This window comes from Typopeltis vanoorti, chromosome 20 (assembly GCF_054136105.1).
Source record: "Typopeltis vanoorti isolate ZY-2024b chromosome 20, IOZ_Tvanoo_1.0, whole genome shotgun sequence".
Taxonomy (NCBI): Eukaryota; Metazoa; Arthropoda; class Arachnida; order Uropygi; family Thelyphonidae; genus Typopeltis; species Typopeltis vanoorti.
In genome coordinates this window covers 34,229,585-34,246,574 of record NC_143568.1, presented here as the reverse complement: position 1 = coordinate 34,246,574, position 16,990 = coordinate 34,229,585, and the positions used below count along the sequence as shown (strand labels likewise).

General features: G+C 35.8%; 1 protein-coding gene across 1 annotated transcript in view; it reads left to right on the top strand.

The window, feature by feature from the left end:
* The window catches only part of LOC150095356 (sodium-dependent proline transporter-like), a 190,492-nt gene that overhangs the window by 76,095 nt on the left and 97,407 nt on the right, over nucleotides 1–16,990 (top strand). The window contains exon 3 of the mRNA XM_090410664.1: nucleotides 908–998. Within this exon, the coding sequence (XP_090266790.1) occupies nucleotides 908–998 (91 nt within the window). The remainder of the gene's footprint in view (nucleotides 1–907; nucleotides 999–16,990) is intronic.

Genomic DNA, 16,990 nt, shown 5'->3' with positions numbered 1-16,990 from the left:
AAGATACATTTTTATTTAATCGTATTTAAAAGCATTATTTTTTTTTATTAACTCACAGCTATTGCATTTTAGTTTAGGACATCCACTCCGTAATCTTGATCATTTGTCGCGGTGTACACATTGTATAAATTGCGCTGTTCAAAAAATTGTTCTTGTGAATTTCATTTGGGCATTCAGGTTTCGCGTGTTTCATGCTGTGTTTAAGTGAAGCATTGATATGTACTGATTAACCGTTCCATCTAGACCGTCCATTCTTGTTTCAGACCTACTGAGATTTGGAAGGTCGTGCTAGTTACTGAAATCTAATTCGAAGGACAACTAATAATCATGTGATCAGATGAAAAATTGCATTGTCTGTCTTTAACGGAAAATTACAAGCTCATTCTGAACTAGTTTCTTTTGTAACCATAACAGAACTTTGCTTTATATTATACCCAGGGCCGGATTTAGACTTGCTGAGCCCCTAAGCTATACAAAACCCAGAGGCCCCCTACTGTTTTAAACTACATCAGCTGGTCTTTTTGTTTTTTTATTTGAGGCCCCGGCAGATTGCGAGGCCCTAAGCTGTAGCTTTTTTTAGCTTATACGTAAATCCGGCACTGATTATACCTATCGTGAAAACAAATTTAACGATAAACGTCATCTTTGTTCCCTTTTACCTATTAGTCCCAGTGGCCTATAACGACCAAATAACTCGACTTATTTAAATTCAGTTTTGATAGTAATACGACAATTAATCCTATCTACACAGCACATCTTTGAATGCGTATGCGTTCTCTGGCCGGTTAGTCTGTTTGCAGATGAAAAACTTTTTTCGAAACGAGAACAAAAACTTCCCTAAAATATTATCTTCTGTATGAGACCTTTATTTGACAAGTTCTTACAGAGATTTCCTGGTTTTTCTTAGACGGAAATCGAATCCGGATCTTTACAAGAAGAACGAACGTAAGAAAGGTAGGATTGTGCAAATAAACGAAGTTTTGTTTTACATCAGACTGGTAAGTATGAATGCTGCATATTAACATGTAATTAAATTATTACTAATAACGTTAGCATTTATATAAAAATATTAGCCATTTTTAAATTGTTAGTTTAGTTTAGGCAAGTTGTAAGTAGTCGTGTTTTTTTATTTATTTATTAATATTTTTTTACGAAGATCTTCTGAATACAAGGATAGGATTCCATTACTAGCTATTATTCTAAGGTGTGGCTGATCAGCAACACAGGAGTCAATCTCATAAATAACTCTGCTACTTCAATGAAGCCATAAACAGAGAAATGCTTTTTAGATATGATAAAAGTTCTCCAATCAGTCTTTTGCGATAAACCCTGCTATTAAGCACAACTACAATCACATAAACTTCAGTAGCGGTATTTAATGCTCTTCTCCTCCCTTCCCTTCCCTTATAGTGGCAATGTAGTTGTGAATGCTAAATAGATCCCTTTTTCATTCGAATTCTCTCTTTAATTAACACGAGGTGAAAACGATACAAAAGAGAGGAAGAAGGAAAAATGGTGTTTCCAGGAGATCCACAGGCGAAAGTAAGTTCGCTATATACTTGTAATGAAAGACGATAAATTAAATGAATAAACTCTATTCTAATATCTTTATAAGTAGTTAAGGAGAGAACTTCTTGCAAGTTCGAAAATTTCTCCAACAGACTCAAAAACTGAAGTGGGAACGATGGGCATCAAATTAATGATTATATCTTACTTCACAATCTTATGTTGCACCTTACGTAACTTGTGTTGTACTATTGTGCGTTAAAAAAGCTCTTTCTCTCTTGGAGAAGCCTTGGATAAGCATTCCATTTTATTTATTTTGATGTATTAAGGTCTTTTGGCAAGTTACTTGGCGAGGATTAACCTGGTGATTCTAGTGAAGTAGAATCACCAGGTTAATATTTTCTCCATAGTCGGTTCAGTGCGCATGGTATCCACTTGGTTTTTCTTTTTGCAGACGGACAAGCCCCACCTGCCTGTGTGGCCAGATAATTAACATTCATTTGAAGATTTATAAATGTCCTTCGTGTCTGCGAGATAAGATTCGAACCTAGGTCTTTCCATGCAAAGGAGAGTCATTCCGACTGCACTACAGAAGAACATCTGAAATAATTTTAATGATTACTAGTGTTAATTGGACATATTTTGAATATGGTGCTTTAGCACATTCACTATACGCCAGAACCAAACTGTGGTTTAGTTATTCGTCTTAGCTTGAAAAGATATCACGATAAATCTTATTGCAGTATTATATATATTCAAAATTTAAATCGCTCATCTCTCATAGAAAGTTCATGACGAGTGTGAGAAAAAAGCGTTTAGGGAAAAATGGCAGGGAAGCCATTTTTTCGGTAAAAACTCATTCTAATTATTCAGTCCCTAAGTTGTCTCCGCATCTTCTGCAAGTTTCTCTTCACAGATGACTGCACATTCTTTTCATATTTCGGGCTATATGTTTACGTGCATTTTTTTTTTTTTGAACACACAGCAGTTTGATACTCAATAAATGAAATTACGGTTATTGCTCATTTTCTGCCCGAGAATTTGAAGAAATTCAATATAAAATTTATAGTAGAACTGAAACGGACGATATCCCTACGAACTGTGTGACCTTTTTTGTTTACATACATATTTTGCGTGGGTAAATCGTCTTAAGAAATTGGGCCCGTCTATTTGGAAATGTATCTGAAATTTTTGACACTATAATTAGCCGATCTAATATTGGACATAAAACTTCATAGCGAATATAACAATTTGTTATTATTAAAAGAGACCTCCAGACATTCAAAAACTCATCGAGAGAGGCTGCATACTTATTCTCACTTATTCTTGAATTCATTCACACTGCTTGCACTCGCAACATCCCATAGCAATTCATCTCAATCACGCACCACCCTATGAGAGAAAAATCTAGCCCTTAGCAGAATTCATTCCCAGCTTCCAAGGATGCCCTCTTGCCCTTTCCACACCTCAATAAATTGAAACATTCCATCACACTGAAATCCTGTATGACACTTTCAGAAGTTTGCAAGTTTCAATCATATCACCCCCTCTTTCTCCTGTTTGATAGTTTCTGCAGTCTACAAATTCTTAATCCGTTTTCATAATCATTATTCCACAATCCTGATATCATTTTTAGCATTCTCCTTTGCAGTCTCTCCACTGTATCAAAATGACAACGGAAACCAGGAGACCACACCTGCCCACAATAGTCTAAGTGAGGTCTTATCAAGCCCTTGTAAAGAGGCAGAATGATATCCTTATCTTTACATGTGAACGTTCGTTTCAGCATTGCAATTATCTTTTGAGTTGTATTTTCAATCTTTGCTACATGGCCCCTGAACTTCAACTTCCGATCTACTAACACTTCAAGATCCCTAGTCTCATCAGTTTCTTCACGCATAATCCCACCAATATAATATGCCATTGGATATCTAATCACGCTAAAGCGAATGACTTTACATTTACTGACATTGAATGCATTTTCTAATGCCCACAATTCCAACCTATTCAAATCATCCTGCAAGTACTCATATCAGTAGCATTTCTGATTACCCTACCTATTCTTGCATCATCATCAAAAAGCTGTACACCGCTTGTCAATTCCTCCCCCAATAGCATTGATGTATAGATTGAATAATAGTGGACCAAACACTGATCCTCGTGGTGTACCACTGGTTACCTTAAATCTTGCAGACTCACATCCCCCATATACCACGTTTTGATATCCGTCAGTCAGCCATCCTTTTATCCACGTTAATATTCTATATAATCCAAACCCATATTCTCCAATTTATGCAAGAGTCTACCATGCTGTTTTTTGTCAAAAGCTTTATCAAAATCCAAAAGTATCATGGTGTGTCCATTCCCCTTGTCTAATTCAATCGTAACATTGTTATAGAATGTGAACAAGTTGCTAAAACATGACTTTCCCCTTAGTAAACCCATGTTTCTTATTGCAAAGTAGAGATTCACTCTTAACTCATTTCAGAATGCGAACCCTAACCAATTTTTCCAAACTCTTCACCACCACTCCTGAGATACTAATTGGTCGATAGTTGGATACATCGTCTTTACACCACTCTCGTGCAATGGAATTACTATACATTCTTTCCATTACTGCAGAATCTTCACAAAGAGCCTGGTCAAAGGAATAGCCAGTTCAGCTGAACACTATTTTAGCACACGTGCTGATATCCCATCAGTCCCTATTGAATTATTATTCAGTTTGTGCAACAGCTCTTATATCTCGTCCTCATACACCTGCGTTTCTTCATCCAGTGTAGAGATAGCAGTGAGCTCAAAGTAACGTACACCAGATTGATAGTTTGGAAGCCTGATTGAAAGGTTGATAACAAAATGGGCATTATTTGAAGAACCTCTTCTGCATCTTGCCCTCACGCAATCTGCATTTAGAAGAGTTATTCTTTCATATTCATTCTTTGTTTTACTTGCAGCATATCGATAGAATTCTTGTGGGTTGTCTTAAGCACGCACAGCCAGTTTCTTTTCATGCTCAGACTTTGCTTTCCGTACAACAGTTTTGACTATTCTAGCCTGCTGCTTATAATTTTTATAACGGACATCATCCTTATGCACACGGTGTTTCCTCCACCGCATCGTTTTCTTTCGAATCTCTTAATAAGATTATACATCCATTTGACTCCTACTCTATTTATTCTTCGCACTCTCGAAACACATTTTGATACTGCATCATTTAAGCATTGTTTAAATGTTTCACGTGCACTGTCGATATTCTTCCCATCCAGCAGCCCATCCCATTCCACTAAACTCAGTATACTCCTCAGTTGGTCATAATTTCCTGCTTTGTAGTTCAGCACGTAACCTTCTCTGAATGGCGCATGCATAAACTTGGCCACTTCCCAAGGAGCACTGCATGAACACTGTCACCAACCCGATGCAGAATCGTAACGTCTTTGACTGAACCACCCTCTGACACTGTAATCAAATCTAACACTTTGACCTTGAGTTCCTTCTGTCACGTGCTGCTCGAGGAAATTGTCCTGCAACGGCTCAATAAATTTATTTTTATTCCTCTCATGAGATTCTATTGATAGCCAATCAATATTTGTATAATTAAAGTCTCCCATTATGATTACTCTTTTCGCGCTCATCTTTTCTATTTGGTGACGCATTTCTTCATCACTAGCAGCCGATCCACCAGGTCTGTAACAACACCTCGCTATATAATTGATCTTGTCGGATTCCACCTCACACCAGATTGCTTCAAACTCACTGCCACATGAAATACTATTAGTAGTAGTAGTATTACAACCATAGGTCTCAACTCTATCTGGATTCAAGTCATTCGATATCATTAGAAGCACATCCCCTCCTCTCTATCCTTCCTAAAAATACTGTACTCTTTACACTCTTTACCAGTTTGTATCTCTAATTCTGATAGCCAGGTCTCACTAATGCCTACAATCGAAGGTGCCAACATATTGACCAAGGCATGTAATTCTACCCCTTTGTTTCTGATACGCCTAGCATTCGTGTATAGACATCATAATCTACCTGCATGTTCTTTTGTATTCTCTTATCTGCATGACACAGTGGGCAACTTGCAGATCTCTATTCTTCTCTAGTGCCTTATACGTGTAGACATCTTTGCACATGTTTGATAGGTCTGAACCGGACGAAGACAAAATCGAAATCGTTTTCCCTCTTAAACATTTCCATGATAAAGCCCATTCCCGTCATTAACACTGTTATATAACATTGTCGCTTTTACACTCATATTCACACAATCCCCACCCTTTATAATTTAGTTTCCCTGATTCTCTGTGTTAGGTCTTGTACCAGTTATTAGTTTTTCAAGACTCCTGATACCAAACGCATTCATGTGTAGGCTGTCTTTCTTTATACAAATCCAATTTTCCCTCAAACTTACTCCATACATCCAAAAACTCGCATCGAATCGTTTGCCATCATAGCCCTTCTTCTTAATTCATTTTTATCATATCGAGGTAAAATACTGACGTTTTTCACTATTCACTCTCGCCTGTCACAATAACCCTTTCATGTCCTCTCTCATATTGAACTTATCTCTTAGTATAACTCGGGTTTTTCATCCCATGTACAGACAAATCGGTCTTGATGAACACACGCAATTTACAGACAAAAAACACTGTTGTTGGTGATGATGGGCGATAGATGGCGTTGATGGTAGTAGTGTCGTAGTGGAGAATTAAGTAGTAGTGGAGAGGATGAGATGTGTTTAGCGAAGTAAAGTAGTGTGCCCTCCCACGATGAGTCCTTGGACTCCCTGGATGTGTCACGTAATAATAGTTAATTTACTGTTGCATTAGTTTAAATATAGATTACATTAAAAATATATATAGTATATTAACCAGAGATGTCCAAGATTATACTTTTATTCCTTTAGAATGTTCAAAGAATGAATTTGAGTAACTACAATGTCCAGACAAGATGGGCGGGAGAGGGAAGAAATATGAAAATAAAGCAAATTAGATCCGTTTTTTCCCCTTTACACCCCCACACAAAATCGTGTGCTGGAATACACAAATATTGACCTGTGTGTTGAAATAATGTATGCAAAATACATTTATTGGATAGATATTACAAACTTTTAGATCCTGATGCTGAGATCCATTAAAAATGTTTTTGATCAACGCATACGTCGAGTTTGTTCAATGAACTTTTTTTTTAGAAGGCATACATTATGACTTGACGATATATCCGCAGTGTTATCAATTGTCTCGCGACATAACTAAAAAATAATGATTTTAACTGTTACAAAATTAGTAAGTCACTTCAAAAATAAATTCTTTTTCATAAGACGCATAAAAAATATCAAATGGATTCAATTCAAGACTAACATATTACAAGAAGGCTGAAGGTAGTGTGTAGAGTTATTTGGGTTATTTTTGAATTATTGTTAAGGCTATGAGGCCTGTGTATTATGTCTGTTAATTGTGTTTTAATCTGCCAGGTTTTTTTTTTTTTTTTTTTTTTTTGCCGGATGGAAAACTCGAATATCCGTGAGGGTAATAAATAAACAAACTCGTCTATCACTGAGATCGACTGACTCACCTTCATGAAACTGAAAAAGGCCTTCTTGTTAAGCGCCTATTATGAGTCATACTCAACTGTTATTGATAAAGACGACTCGTGCATAGGCACTGCAGCACCTCCAATTTTTTTCGATATACGAATATATTTATTAATTTATTTACATTTGCTTGTAATATTTAATTTTATCATCAACAATCCTATACAATTCTCTTATTTTGTAAAAAAAAAATAAAAAATAAAAAAAAATAAAAAAAAAAATAATAATAATAAATCAATCTTGTAGTCAGTGGCGGCTGGTGACAATAGAAACAGGTGGGGCCAGGGGCCAAAAACAACTTAATTTTTTTATATTTATAGAATGGGTTCTATTATTGATTTATAGTTATTATTTCTATTACAATAATGTTTAGTCAGAATCCACTGATGCATTGAGCTATTCATTTTTTTAATTTGTTAGGACGTAACATATACGGGCCCAACGTATTAATAACACGAAAACTCGAAAGATTTGCAGTTGCGGGCATAGCTCAACGGACTAGAGCAGATGTATTATGACGTATTTATCTTGTAGAATATATAGATTGTTAAATATATAATAAGTGTGATATATAATTATATATATGGTATATAATTAACTGTATATTCTTTATAAAAAAAAAAAAAGCTAACAAAGCTGAAGTATACCTTAATTGATGTAATAGAAAGTAATGTGTATGTAACTACCAGTTATGAGATTCCCTGTTTATAAGTAAAGGAAGTCATGGCATTTTAAGAGAACAGTAATGTAACAACTACATTATAACATGATGATATAATATAAAATGAAACTGCGATTGAAATAATGGTATAACAATTGTATATATTTTATATATAATTCATTATGATGTAAATAATTGCAAAAGTTGTAAAAAAAAAAAAAAAAAAAAAAAAAAAAAAGCTCAACGGACTAGAGCAATTAACCCGAAATCCAAAGACGCTGGTTCGACTCCAGCTGGCCGCTCTGCAAAATGTTTCCATTTTTCAAGCGTTAAAACAAAAAAGTTAATTCTATTATTTATTTTATAAATCAATATCGAAACTTCCGAAAAATAGCGAGAAACGTTTTTCCAATAAATTATCGATTTTGTTCATAGTTAAAATGTATTGTTTATGGACGTAATAAAAATTTAAACTTTAAAATAAACTATAACAAAAAACGACAACAATAATTAAACACACTAAAAACAGATCAACAACGAGAATAAATAAGATAATGAAAGAATCGCGCGCTATGTACGTACGTGAAAATACAGTGACTGGGCCAGACTAAACTGGCCCCAAGATAAGCGTTGCGCCCGGTAAACAAACACGATCGCTAGTGTACTTGCCTTATTCATGCCATGTGTTCTACACCTATAAAATAGGGCCAGCCGTGGCTGGCCCCAGAGACTAAGTCGCATTAAAAATATTGCCACAAAATACTACAGTAATTTTTTTTTTATTAAACAATAAAACGTGTTGGAAATAGATCAAAAAAATAATAATTACAAGAAACATATTTTTTAAAACTACAATTATTGGGCTAGTTATACAAATATAGGTTGGGCCCGGCCCGACCCCTATGGCCCTATAGTCGAGTCGTCCCTGCTTGTAGCACTTAAGAGGGCGAAGGAAGCTAGCGGCACGCACTCAAGAATATGCATGTTATAGTGAGATGCGAGCTATTAGCGTAACGCGGCACTGCCCGTTGCGCAGTTTGCGCCCGTAATAGTGTACATAGTGCTTATCGTGTTTACTCCGTCTCTTTAAATATTTGGACATCACAATTAAAGACATAACATTTGTTATAGTAATTTTAAGTAATTTTGAATTATAATAAACTATAATTTTATCGATAATAAACAATATTTTTTCATGAAACAAAACAAGAAGAATATATTTTATTTTTAAGTAATTTTGAATTATACCAAACTGTATAATTTTATCGATAATAAACAATATTTTTCATGTTTTAATTTTTTTTTTTAAATTTTACCATAATTTTGATATTTTATCCAAACACGAATACACCGTACTTACAGTGTGTATGTATATTTCGAAAGTTGCAGCACCCCCACGATTTCAAGCCACGAGCCGCCACTGGAACTTATTGAGCATGCACGTAAAATCAACTGTGACATACTAGCGCTGTGTTCTCTAGTGAAATTAATAGGAATTCTAATCACTATTAAATTGCAATTATTTGGACAAATCTATACACTGATCAAGTTCAGTCCTTAAGTTACTCCATCAGTATTATCAATTTTCTTCCAGATTCCTGATTTAAAATAAGCATGGAATTATAGCTTTAAGATATCTGTGATCCGAAAAAAATCTGCTAATGTCTTTTTATTTTCCATAGGGAGTTGGCAGGCCGTTTTAGCCCTATATAACTTTTGAATGAGGGAAAGTTAGTCTCCGCTGTAGTTATTACTCAGAGATAGCTGCCGAAGACTATCACTTCCTTCTGCGATTTATCAATAAAATTACTATATATACTTATATGAGAATTATACAATGAATGTTGCCTTTTAATGCTGCACCATATACAGTAATTAATCTTAATATTTTATCTCACCATTAGTATTTATAAACTGTTATATAATTGTTTTATTTTTTTTAGAAATATTTTTGTTTAAGTAAACTCAAGTCCCATCCATCTTTGTATAATACCTTATCTTCAACATTTTCCAAAAATGTGTCGTCTACAAGGTTTCTCTTTCATACGTTAATTGCTTGGATTAGTGAATTGTTATTGGTTCAGCGAGTCCATTGAAGCAGTAGGGCACTCAAGGTTTAATCTTTGGGAGGGGGGGGACCGAATTGAGTAGACGATTTGAGAATACACACTACACATCACATGCGACCTATGACTGAGCATCTACAATGATCGCTAATTCATAAGTAGTATAGAAATAGAAGACACACACAACATAAATATTAAAAAAATTTTTAATTAGCAAAAGATTTTTGAAAATTTTTTTAGTGTTTTATTTTTTCTCTGGGGGGGGGGGGGCAGAGCCCTCTGTCTCCCCTCCTCTGGGTGCGCCACTGCCATGAAGTGTCACTGTTTATCGGTTGTATATGCGATGAGACTTTCTTTTTTTGAATTGAGACTTTCTTAGAGGGGAGGGGGGGGACATATATATTTTCATATATGTTACTAACCAATTACATTAGTTCTATATTTCTACTATTTTATTTTATTTATTTATTTATTTATTTTTGCATGTTATTTTTACTCTTTACATCATTCATTTCTATTCCCACAGCTATACAGCTGGTGGGTTACATATTTACATCTGCATTCGAACATGCAGGCATTAATTTTATACCTTTAATATACATTGCGTTATTGTAACAAATTTTTGCTAATGGCACATTTAATAATATATCCTTACCATATATATATTCATATACCTACATGCACATACCCATATATATATATATATATATATATATATATATATATATATATATATATATATTGTTTTATGGTATATACATTTCTTGTTGCATGTTGTATTAACATTTTTTTCTTGTTGTATTATACATAGAACATGCACACCCAATGTATTAGTATACATATAACATACAACATTTATCTAGTATATTACATAGTATCTTATTGTGCTATCTTCTATCGAAGGTCAGCGACCATCTTGGCGAACAAACTGTGCTCTTGTGCTAATCTGAGCAGTTGTGCACTGCTCTTTCCTGTCCACGTCTTGATGTTGTCAAACCATGATATTCTTTTTCTTCCTCTAGTTCCTTTGCCATCAATTCTTCCTACCAAAATAGTTTGTAGAAGTTGGTATTTGCTGTTTCTCATGATGTGTCCAAGATATGATCTTTTTCGTTTCTTGATTATTTGTACAAGATGTTTAGCTTTGCCAATGGATTTTAAGACATCTTCATTGGTAATTTTTTCTGTCCATGATATCTTTAGCATTCTTCTGTATAGCCACATCTCAAAGGCTTCGATTTTCTTGATGGTTGTCGCCTTCAATGTCCATGTTTCAATTCCATAGAGCAGAATAGACCACACGTAACATTTCAGCATTCGGCATCTGACTTCCATGTTTAGGTCTTTATTGCAGAATAGTGTTCTCATTTTCATGAAGGACTGCCGTGCAACTTCAATCCTTGTCTTTATATCTATTTCTGGATCCCACCGTTCATTAAGCCAGCAACCAAGATATTTATATCTTGACACTTGATCAATATTTTTCCCATTGAGTGTCAGTTTCATTGAGGCTGGATGTTTGCTGATGATCATGTATTTTGTCTTGTTGATGTTTATATTTATTCCCATTCTTTGGCTTTCTATGTATGCTCTGTCAACGAGTTTTTGGAGATCCATAATGTTATCTGCAATTAGCACGGTGTCATCTGCATATCGTAGGTTGTTAACAATCTTTCCATTTATTGCGATTCCCTCTGGACATTCTTCCAATGCTTTTTTAAAGATTACCTCTGCATATATGTTGAACAGGAGTGGTGAGAGCACACATCCTTGTCTCACTCCTCTTTTGATGTTAATATCACTGGTGGTAATGTTGTCTAATTGAACGGTAGCTGACTGATTCCAATACAGATTTGTTATTAGTCTTATGTCTTGTTCGTCTAGCCTTATTTGTTGAAGGATTTCTATTAAGTTGGCGTGTCTGACTTTGTCGAATGCTTTTTCAAAATCTATGAAACACATAAAGACAGATTTCTGTTTTTCTATGCATTTTTGTATCAATATTTGGGTACAGAAAAGGGCCTCTCTACTACCAAAACCATTCCGAAAGCCGAATTGTGTTTCACTTAAAGTTTCTTTACTTTTTCTATAAATGCGATTCTGAATTACTTTCAAAAATATTTTTAATGTTTGGCTCATTAGACTAATAAGTCTGAAGTCACCACAGGAATTCGCTTTAGGTTTCTTTGGGATAGTGATAAATGTAGATTTGAGCCAATCTGATGGAAATTCATCACTTTCATATATTTTATTAAATAGTTTTTCAAGAAGTTTGATGTTATCTGGTTCGATTAATTTTAAAAATTCTGTTTGCACACCATCTGGTCCACTGGCTTTTCCTGTTTTACTTGTTTGTATAGCATTCTCTATTTCGCATTTCATGATTGCTGGTCCTTGAATGTTATCTTTTATATTTATAGGCTTCTGTCTAGTATCATTGAAAAGTTCTGTTACATATTTTATCCAAATCTGTGCTTTATTCTCTTCTTCTAGAACTATTTTTCCATTTTCGTCTCTTAGAGACACTATTTGCTTTTTCCTCAGTTTTCCGGAATTACATAGTATAACATATTATTAATTATAATATATACACATTGTGAAATGCGTCACACATATAGGACTTGTTATACCAGATATTATTGAACAATTTGTGCATACTATATGTACACTGCACATTGTTTTGTATGCCATTCATTATCATTTTTCACATATTAAAGATTATATGATTCGTAATTTATTAGAATACAATGCGTTCACATATATAATGTATTTACCTCGTGACTTTAATTTCATTATTTTACGAGTGTGCTGTGTTGGGATTTGCCAGTTTTTTTTTTTCCTCTTTTTTTAACGTCTAAGGAGGTTCCTTTATGGGTATTATTATCTTTCCTTCTTCTGCTATCAGTCCTGTTTGTCTCCACTGCTGTTTTGTTATCTTTTTGTTGTTTAGTGTGGCATTGATTATTTCTTTTAGATAGTTGTTGATTTTACTTAGGATGTTTGGTCTTGATTGTCCTCCATGTAATTTGTCGCATCTGTATGACCATATTGCGTGCATAGTTATTATTATGAGTATCTTTTCAATTTTGTTTGTTTTCTGGTCTTCCAGCCAGAATGGGTTTTTCTCGGTGAATTGTTGTTTCTTACGTAGGAAGTGTAGTATTGTGTTCCATATTTGTGAAGTTTCGCGACAGTAATAATATGATATGATGTATTGTTTCTGGGAGGGGGCAGAATTGACATTTGGCTGGTCCTTGGATTGGAATCTTTTTTGCTATGCACCAAAGTTTTGTGGGTAAGCATGCATGGTGAACTTTGTAGAAGAAAGTTTTGTATTTAATAGGTATTGGTAATCTGAAAGCTTGGTTTAGAACAGGACTGCGTTTAATTTCGCCTCTCCTTTCTTCTCTATGTTGGGGTGGTCGAAATGATTTTTTACTCAGCATCGTATAAAGCTTTCTCGGTTTGTTTGCTAATAGGGTTTGAACATCGTAATGTTCGGTTACGAAAGAGTAACCCTCCGCTATTTCAACAAACAACCTCGGGCTTTGTTTATTGATTTCTGGTAACGAACTGATAAACCTGTGTGGTAGGCATTTTTGTAGGAATGTGATTGCGTACGCGTGGTATGTTTTAGTGTGTGCACGTGCGGCTATTATTGCTCTGGCAATGAGGGTTTTTAAATGAATGTTTAGCAGTGCTAAACCACCCCCATCACCTTCATGGTGTAGTGTTGACCTGCGCATGGGTTCATATTGAGAGCCCCAGATGTAAGTCGCACAGAGCTTGTGAATCCTTTCTGCCCATTTTCCGTGGTAGGGGATATTTTGTAACTTGTATACCATAGCCTAGAGGTTAGGTAAAGGTTACATATCCTAGCTTTGCCTCTGATTGACAGCTGTCTAGGACGCATTGTGTTTATGGTTTTCTGTATACCATCATGGAGGTCTTTCACTCTGATTCGTGTGTTTCAATGCCACCGATTTTGATGCCCAGTACTGAAAAATTGTTGACTGTTATTCCTGAAGGGATCTTGGGTTCATTTTCCCACTTTCCAATTATTTTGCAGTGGGATTTTGCCAGATTCACCTTCAGTGCTGATGCTTTGCTGAAGGCGTGTATTATTTTTAGTGTTGTGGCTAAAGATTTTTGTGTTCCTAGTGTTAGAGTGACGTCATCGGCATAGGGCAAAATTTTGGCGTCACTTTCTCCGTATATGTGTTCCTTTGATATTGTGGTTTGTGTTAATGGCTATATGAGTGGTTCTAGGGCTAGAACAAATAGGGCCATGGAGAGTGGGTCTCCTTGGCAGACAGAACATTTTATTGGGAAAGAGGGCTGACAGTTTTTAATTAATGATCAGCCTACTTTCCGCGTTTCTGTACAAAAGCTTAATCATCTTTTTCCAGTTTGCCCCAACACCTATTCGGTCTAATGTTACAAACAAGTATTCGTGGCTAACTGTGTCATATGCCTTTTTGGATATCTAGCCCCATTACAATACATGGTTTGTCTGTGAGGCTGTAGTATTCACAAATGCATTGAAGGTGCATTATTGTGTCAAGAATGTTTCTTCCTTTCACTGCACATGATTGTGCTGGTGAGATAAGCTTATGGAGGTGTTTTTGTATTCTGTTAGTGACTATTTTAGATAATATTTTGTAATCAGTATTCAATAGGGTTATGCTCCTCCAGTTTTTTGTCTTGTAGCTTCTGTTGATCGCTATCCTTTGGTAGTAGTACAATGTGCCCGGTGTTGAATTTTGCTGGCGTTGTCTGTGTTGTAATAATCGTGTTGATCATTTTGATAAAGATATGTTCAAATTTGGGGAATTGTTGTTTGTAGAATTCGCTTGTTAGAGTTCTGTCTTCGCCTAGTGATGTTATCTGGGAGGTTTTTCACAATAAGACGGCATTTTGCTAAGGTGATCGGTGCGTCGATCTCCTCAGCCTCCTGGGTGATTTTGGGGAGGAATGAAAGGAATCTTTCTCTTTCGTCCTGATTGCTTGGTTTTTCTTCAAGCATCGTTGAAAAGTATTTTTGTACTGCACAAATTATTTCGGAGTCTTCGTTCAGAGTTTGGCCTTCATGTTTGATGGTTTTTATTCTCGTTTTTTCACCACTTTTCTTTTCAAAAACCAGGCTCATCGTTCTCTATAGTTTTTAAGCCGGCACGTAGCTATGCTCCTCTATTTCTTTGATTTGTTTTGCAGTTATCCAGTTTCTAATTTCATATGTTTGAGTTTTTATTTCTGGGGTATTTCTGTCCTGTATGTGATTTAGTTTTTGTCAAATTTTTGAGGTCTGCATTCCGTTCCTCTCTCTCCTGTTGCTTCCGTTTTTTGCTTATTTTTATAGCAGCTGTTTTAGTGTTATGTTGCAAAACCTCCCATGCTGAGACTGGATTTGGGATTGTATCTATTTCGGCTATAATTTTTTCCAGGGTGCTGTTGAATTCTTCATCTTTGAGAGTTTTGTTGATCTTCCACAGTGGGAAGGTTCTGTTGAAAAATTTTCCTGTTAATTATGTATCTTCATGTAGGATTTCAGCAATCACCATGTGGTGGTCGCTGAATATCACGAGTATGTGTTGTACTGTATAAATATTAATGCCTCTGAATTTTTGTTGTACACTCTGTCAATTCTAGAGGCATTTTCTGGAGCGAAATATGTGTATTCTTTTTTGTTTGGGTAGAGTATACGATATACATCGGACAGCCCAGCATTGGTGAAGTACTTTTGTGGAGCAAGGGTTGTGTGTTCTTGGTCTTTGTGTGGTTGCTCGATGAAGTCCATGTCTCCGGTTATTATTGGGATAGTTTTTTGTTGTATTATGATATGTTTAATTTCATCCCAGAAGGTGGCTTTATCTTCGTGTTTTGCTGGTCCGTAAATGTTGATTATGGTGTATAGTCTTCTATTCCAGAGGAGCTCTACTTCAAGTACTCGATGTTTGAAGGCGATATTACTTGATATAATTTCTATGTTATTCGATTTCTTCATTAATGTTGCTACTCCCCCGATCCCATTGTTCTGAGCATCTTCAGTAACGATATGGTATAGTGTTTTTATTTTATGTTTAAAGATGTTGGAATATTCGGAATTATCGTGTAGTCTTGTGTCTTGTAAACATGAGTATTTCAGGTCTGTGTTGGTATGGGATGTTGACTGTTTGTTGTATTGATGTTCTGTTGTTTAGTCCGTTTACATTTTTAGTTTGTGATTTAGCATTAGGAGGTTGTGAGCGATTTTCGTGTTATTTTCTTTTCTGGACTTTTAGTAATAGTTTTTTTTTTGCGGCATTTCGTGAGTTTGGTGTAAATTTCGGCTTTTTTCCGTCTTAGTGGGGTCTCTTTTATTTTCCCCCTCCGTCTCAGGAACTTCTTTTGCTGGTTCATGCATGTTTCCATCAGAATTTGTTATCGGCTCTTCAGCCGATACTGATTGAGCTGTCTCATCTATATTGATTGTTTCCTCTGTGGTATTTTCTGATGTTTGTACGGGCTGTGCTTCTATTTTCTTTGACACAGGCTTTGTGTGTCTTCTAATTTCTCCTCTATTGTTTCGATCTGGAATTCCTTAGGTTTTGCATCTGTGTATTTCGTGGCCCCTATACTATGCTCTACGGTGTCGGGGGGTCAGGGTACCCCTTAATGCTACCCTTCTCTCTCCCCTCCTCGTATATCGTGGTCGATAATCTCTTCTCGGGGTCATCTTGTGCGTCGTCCGTTTATTCCAAGTCGTTGCACCGGATTAGTTTATTGCCTGAAGGCCGTTTCACCAACACAGAGGCATATGTCTGCCCAGGACATTGTTCCATGGCGTGACCAAGTCTATTGCACGCTGACATTTTACTGCGGTACATTCTTTTCTAAGATTGCCTATATTTCTACATCTGATTCAGAGAGGCAGTTTCCTTGGAATTAAGACCAGTCCAGGCATTTTTGAGACTTTTATTACATAAGGAATAAATTACATGGTGGCGGTGGGCGGTAGATGGGGTTGATTCGTAGTAGAGGTTCGGTGTAGTGGTTGAGATAGTTGTAGGTGTCCGCCTGCGATGAGTCTTCGGACTCCTTGGAGGTGTCAGGAATAATAATAATAAGGAATGGCCTCTATCTTCACGTCTTCTTTCAACGTAATAGTAATACGTTTTTTATTCG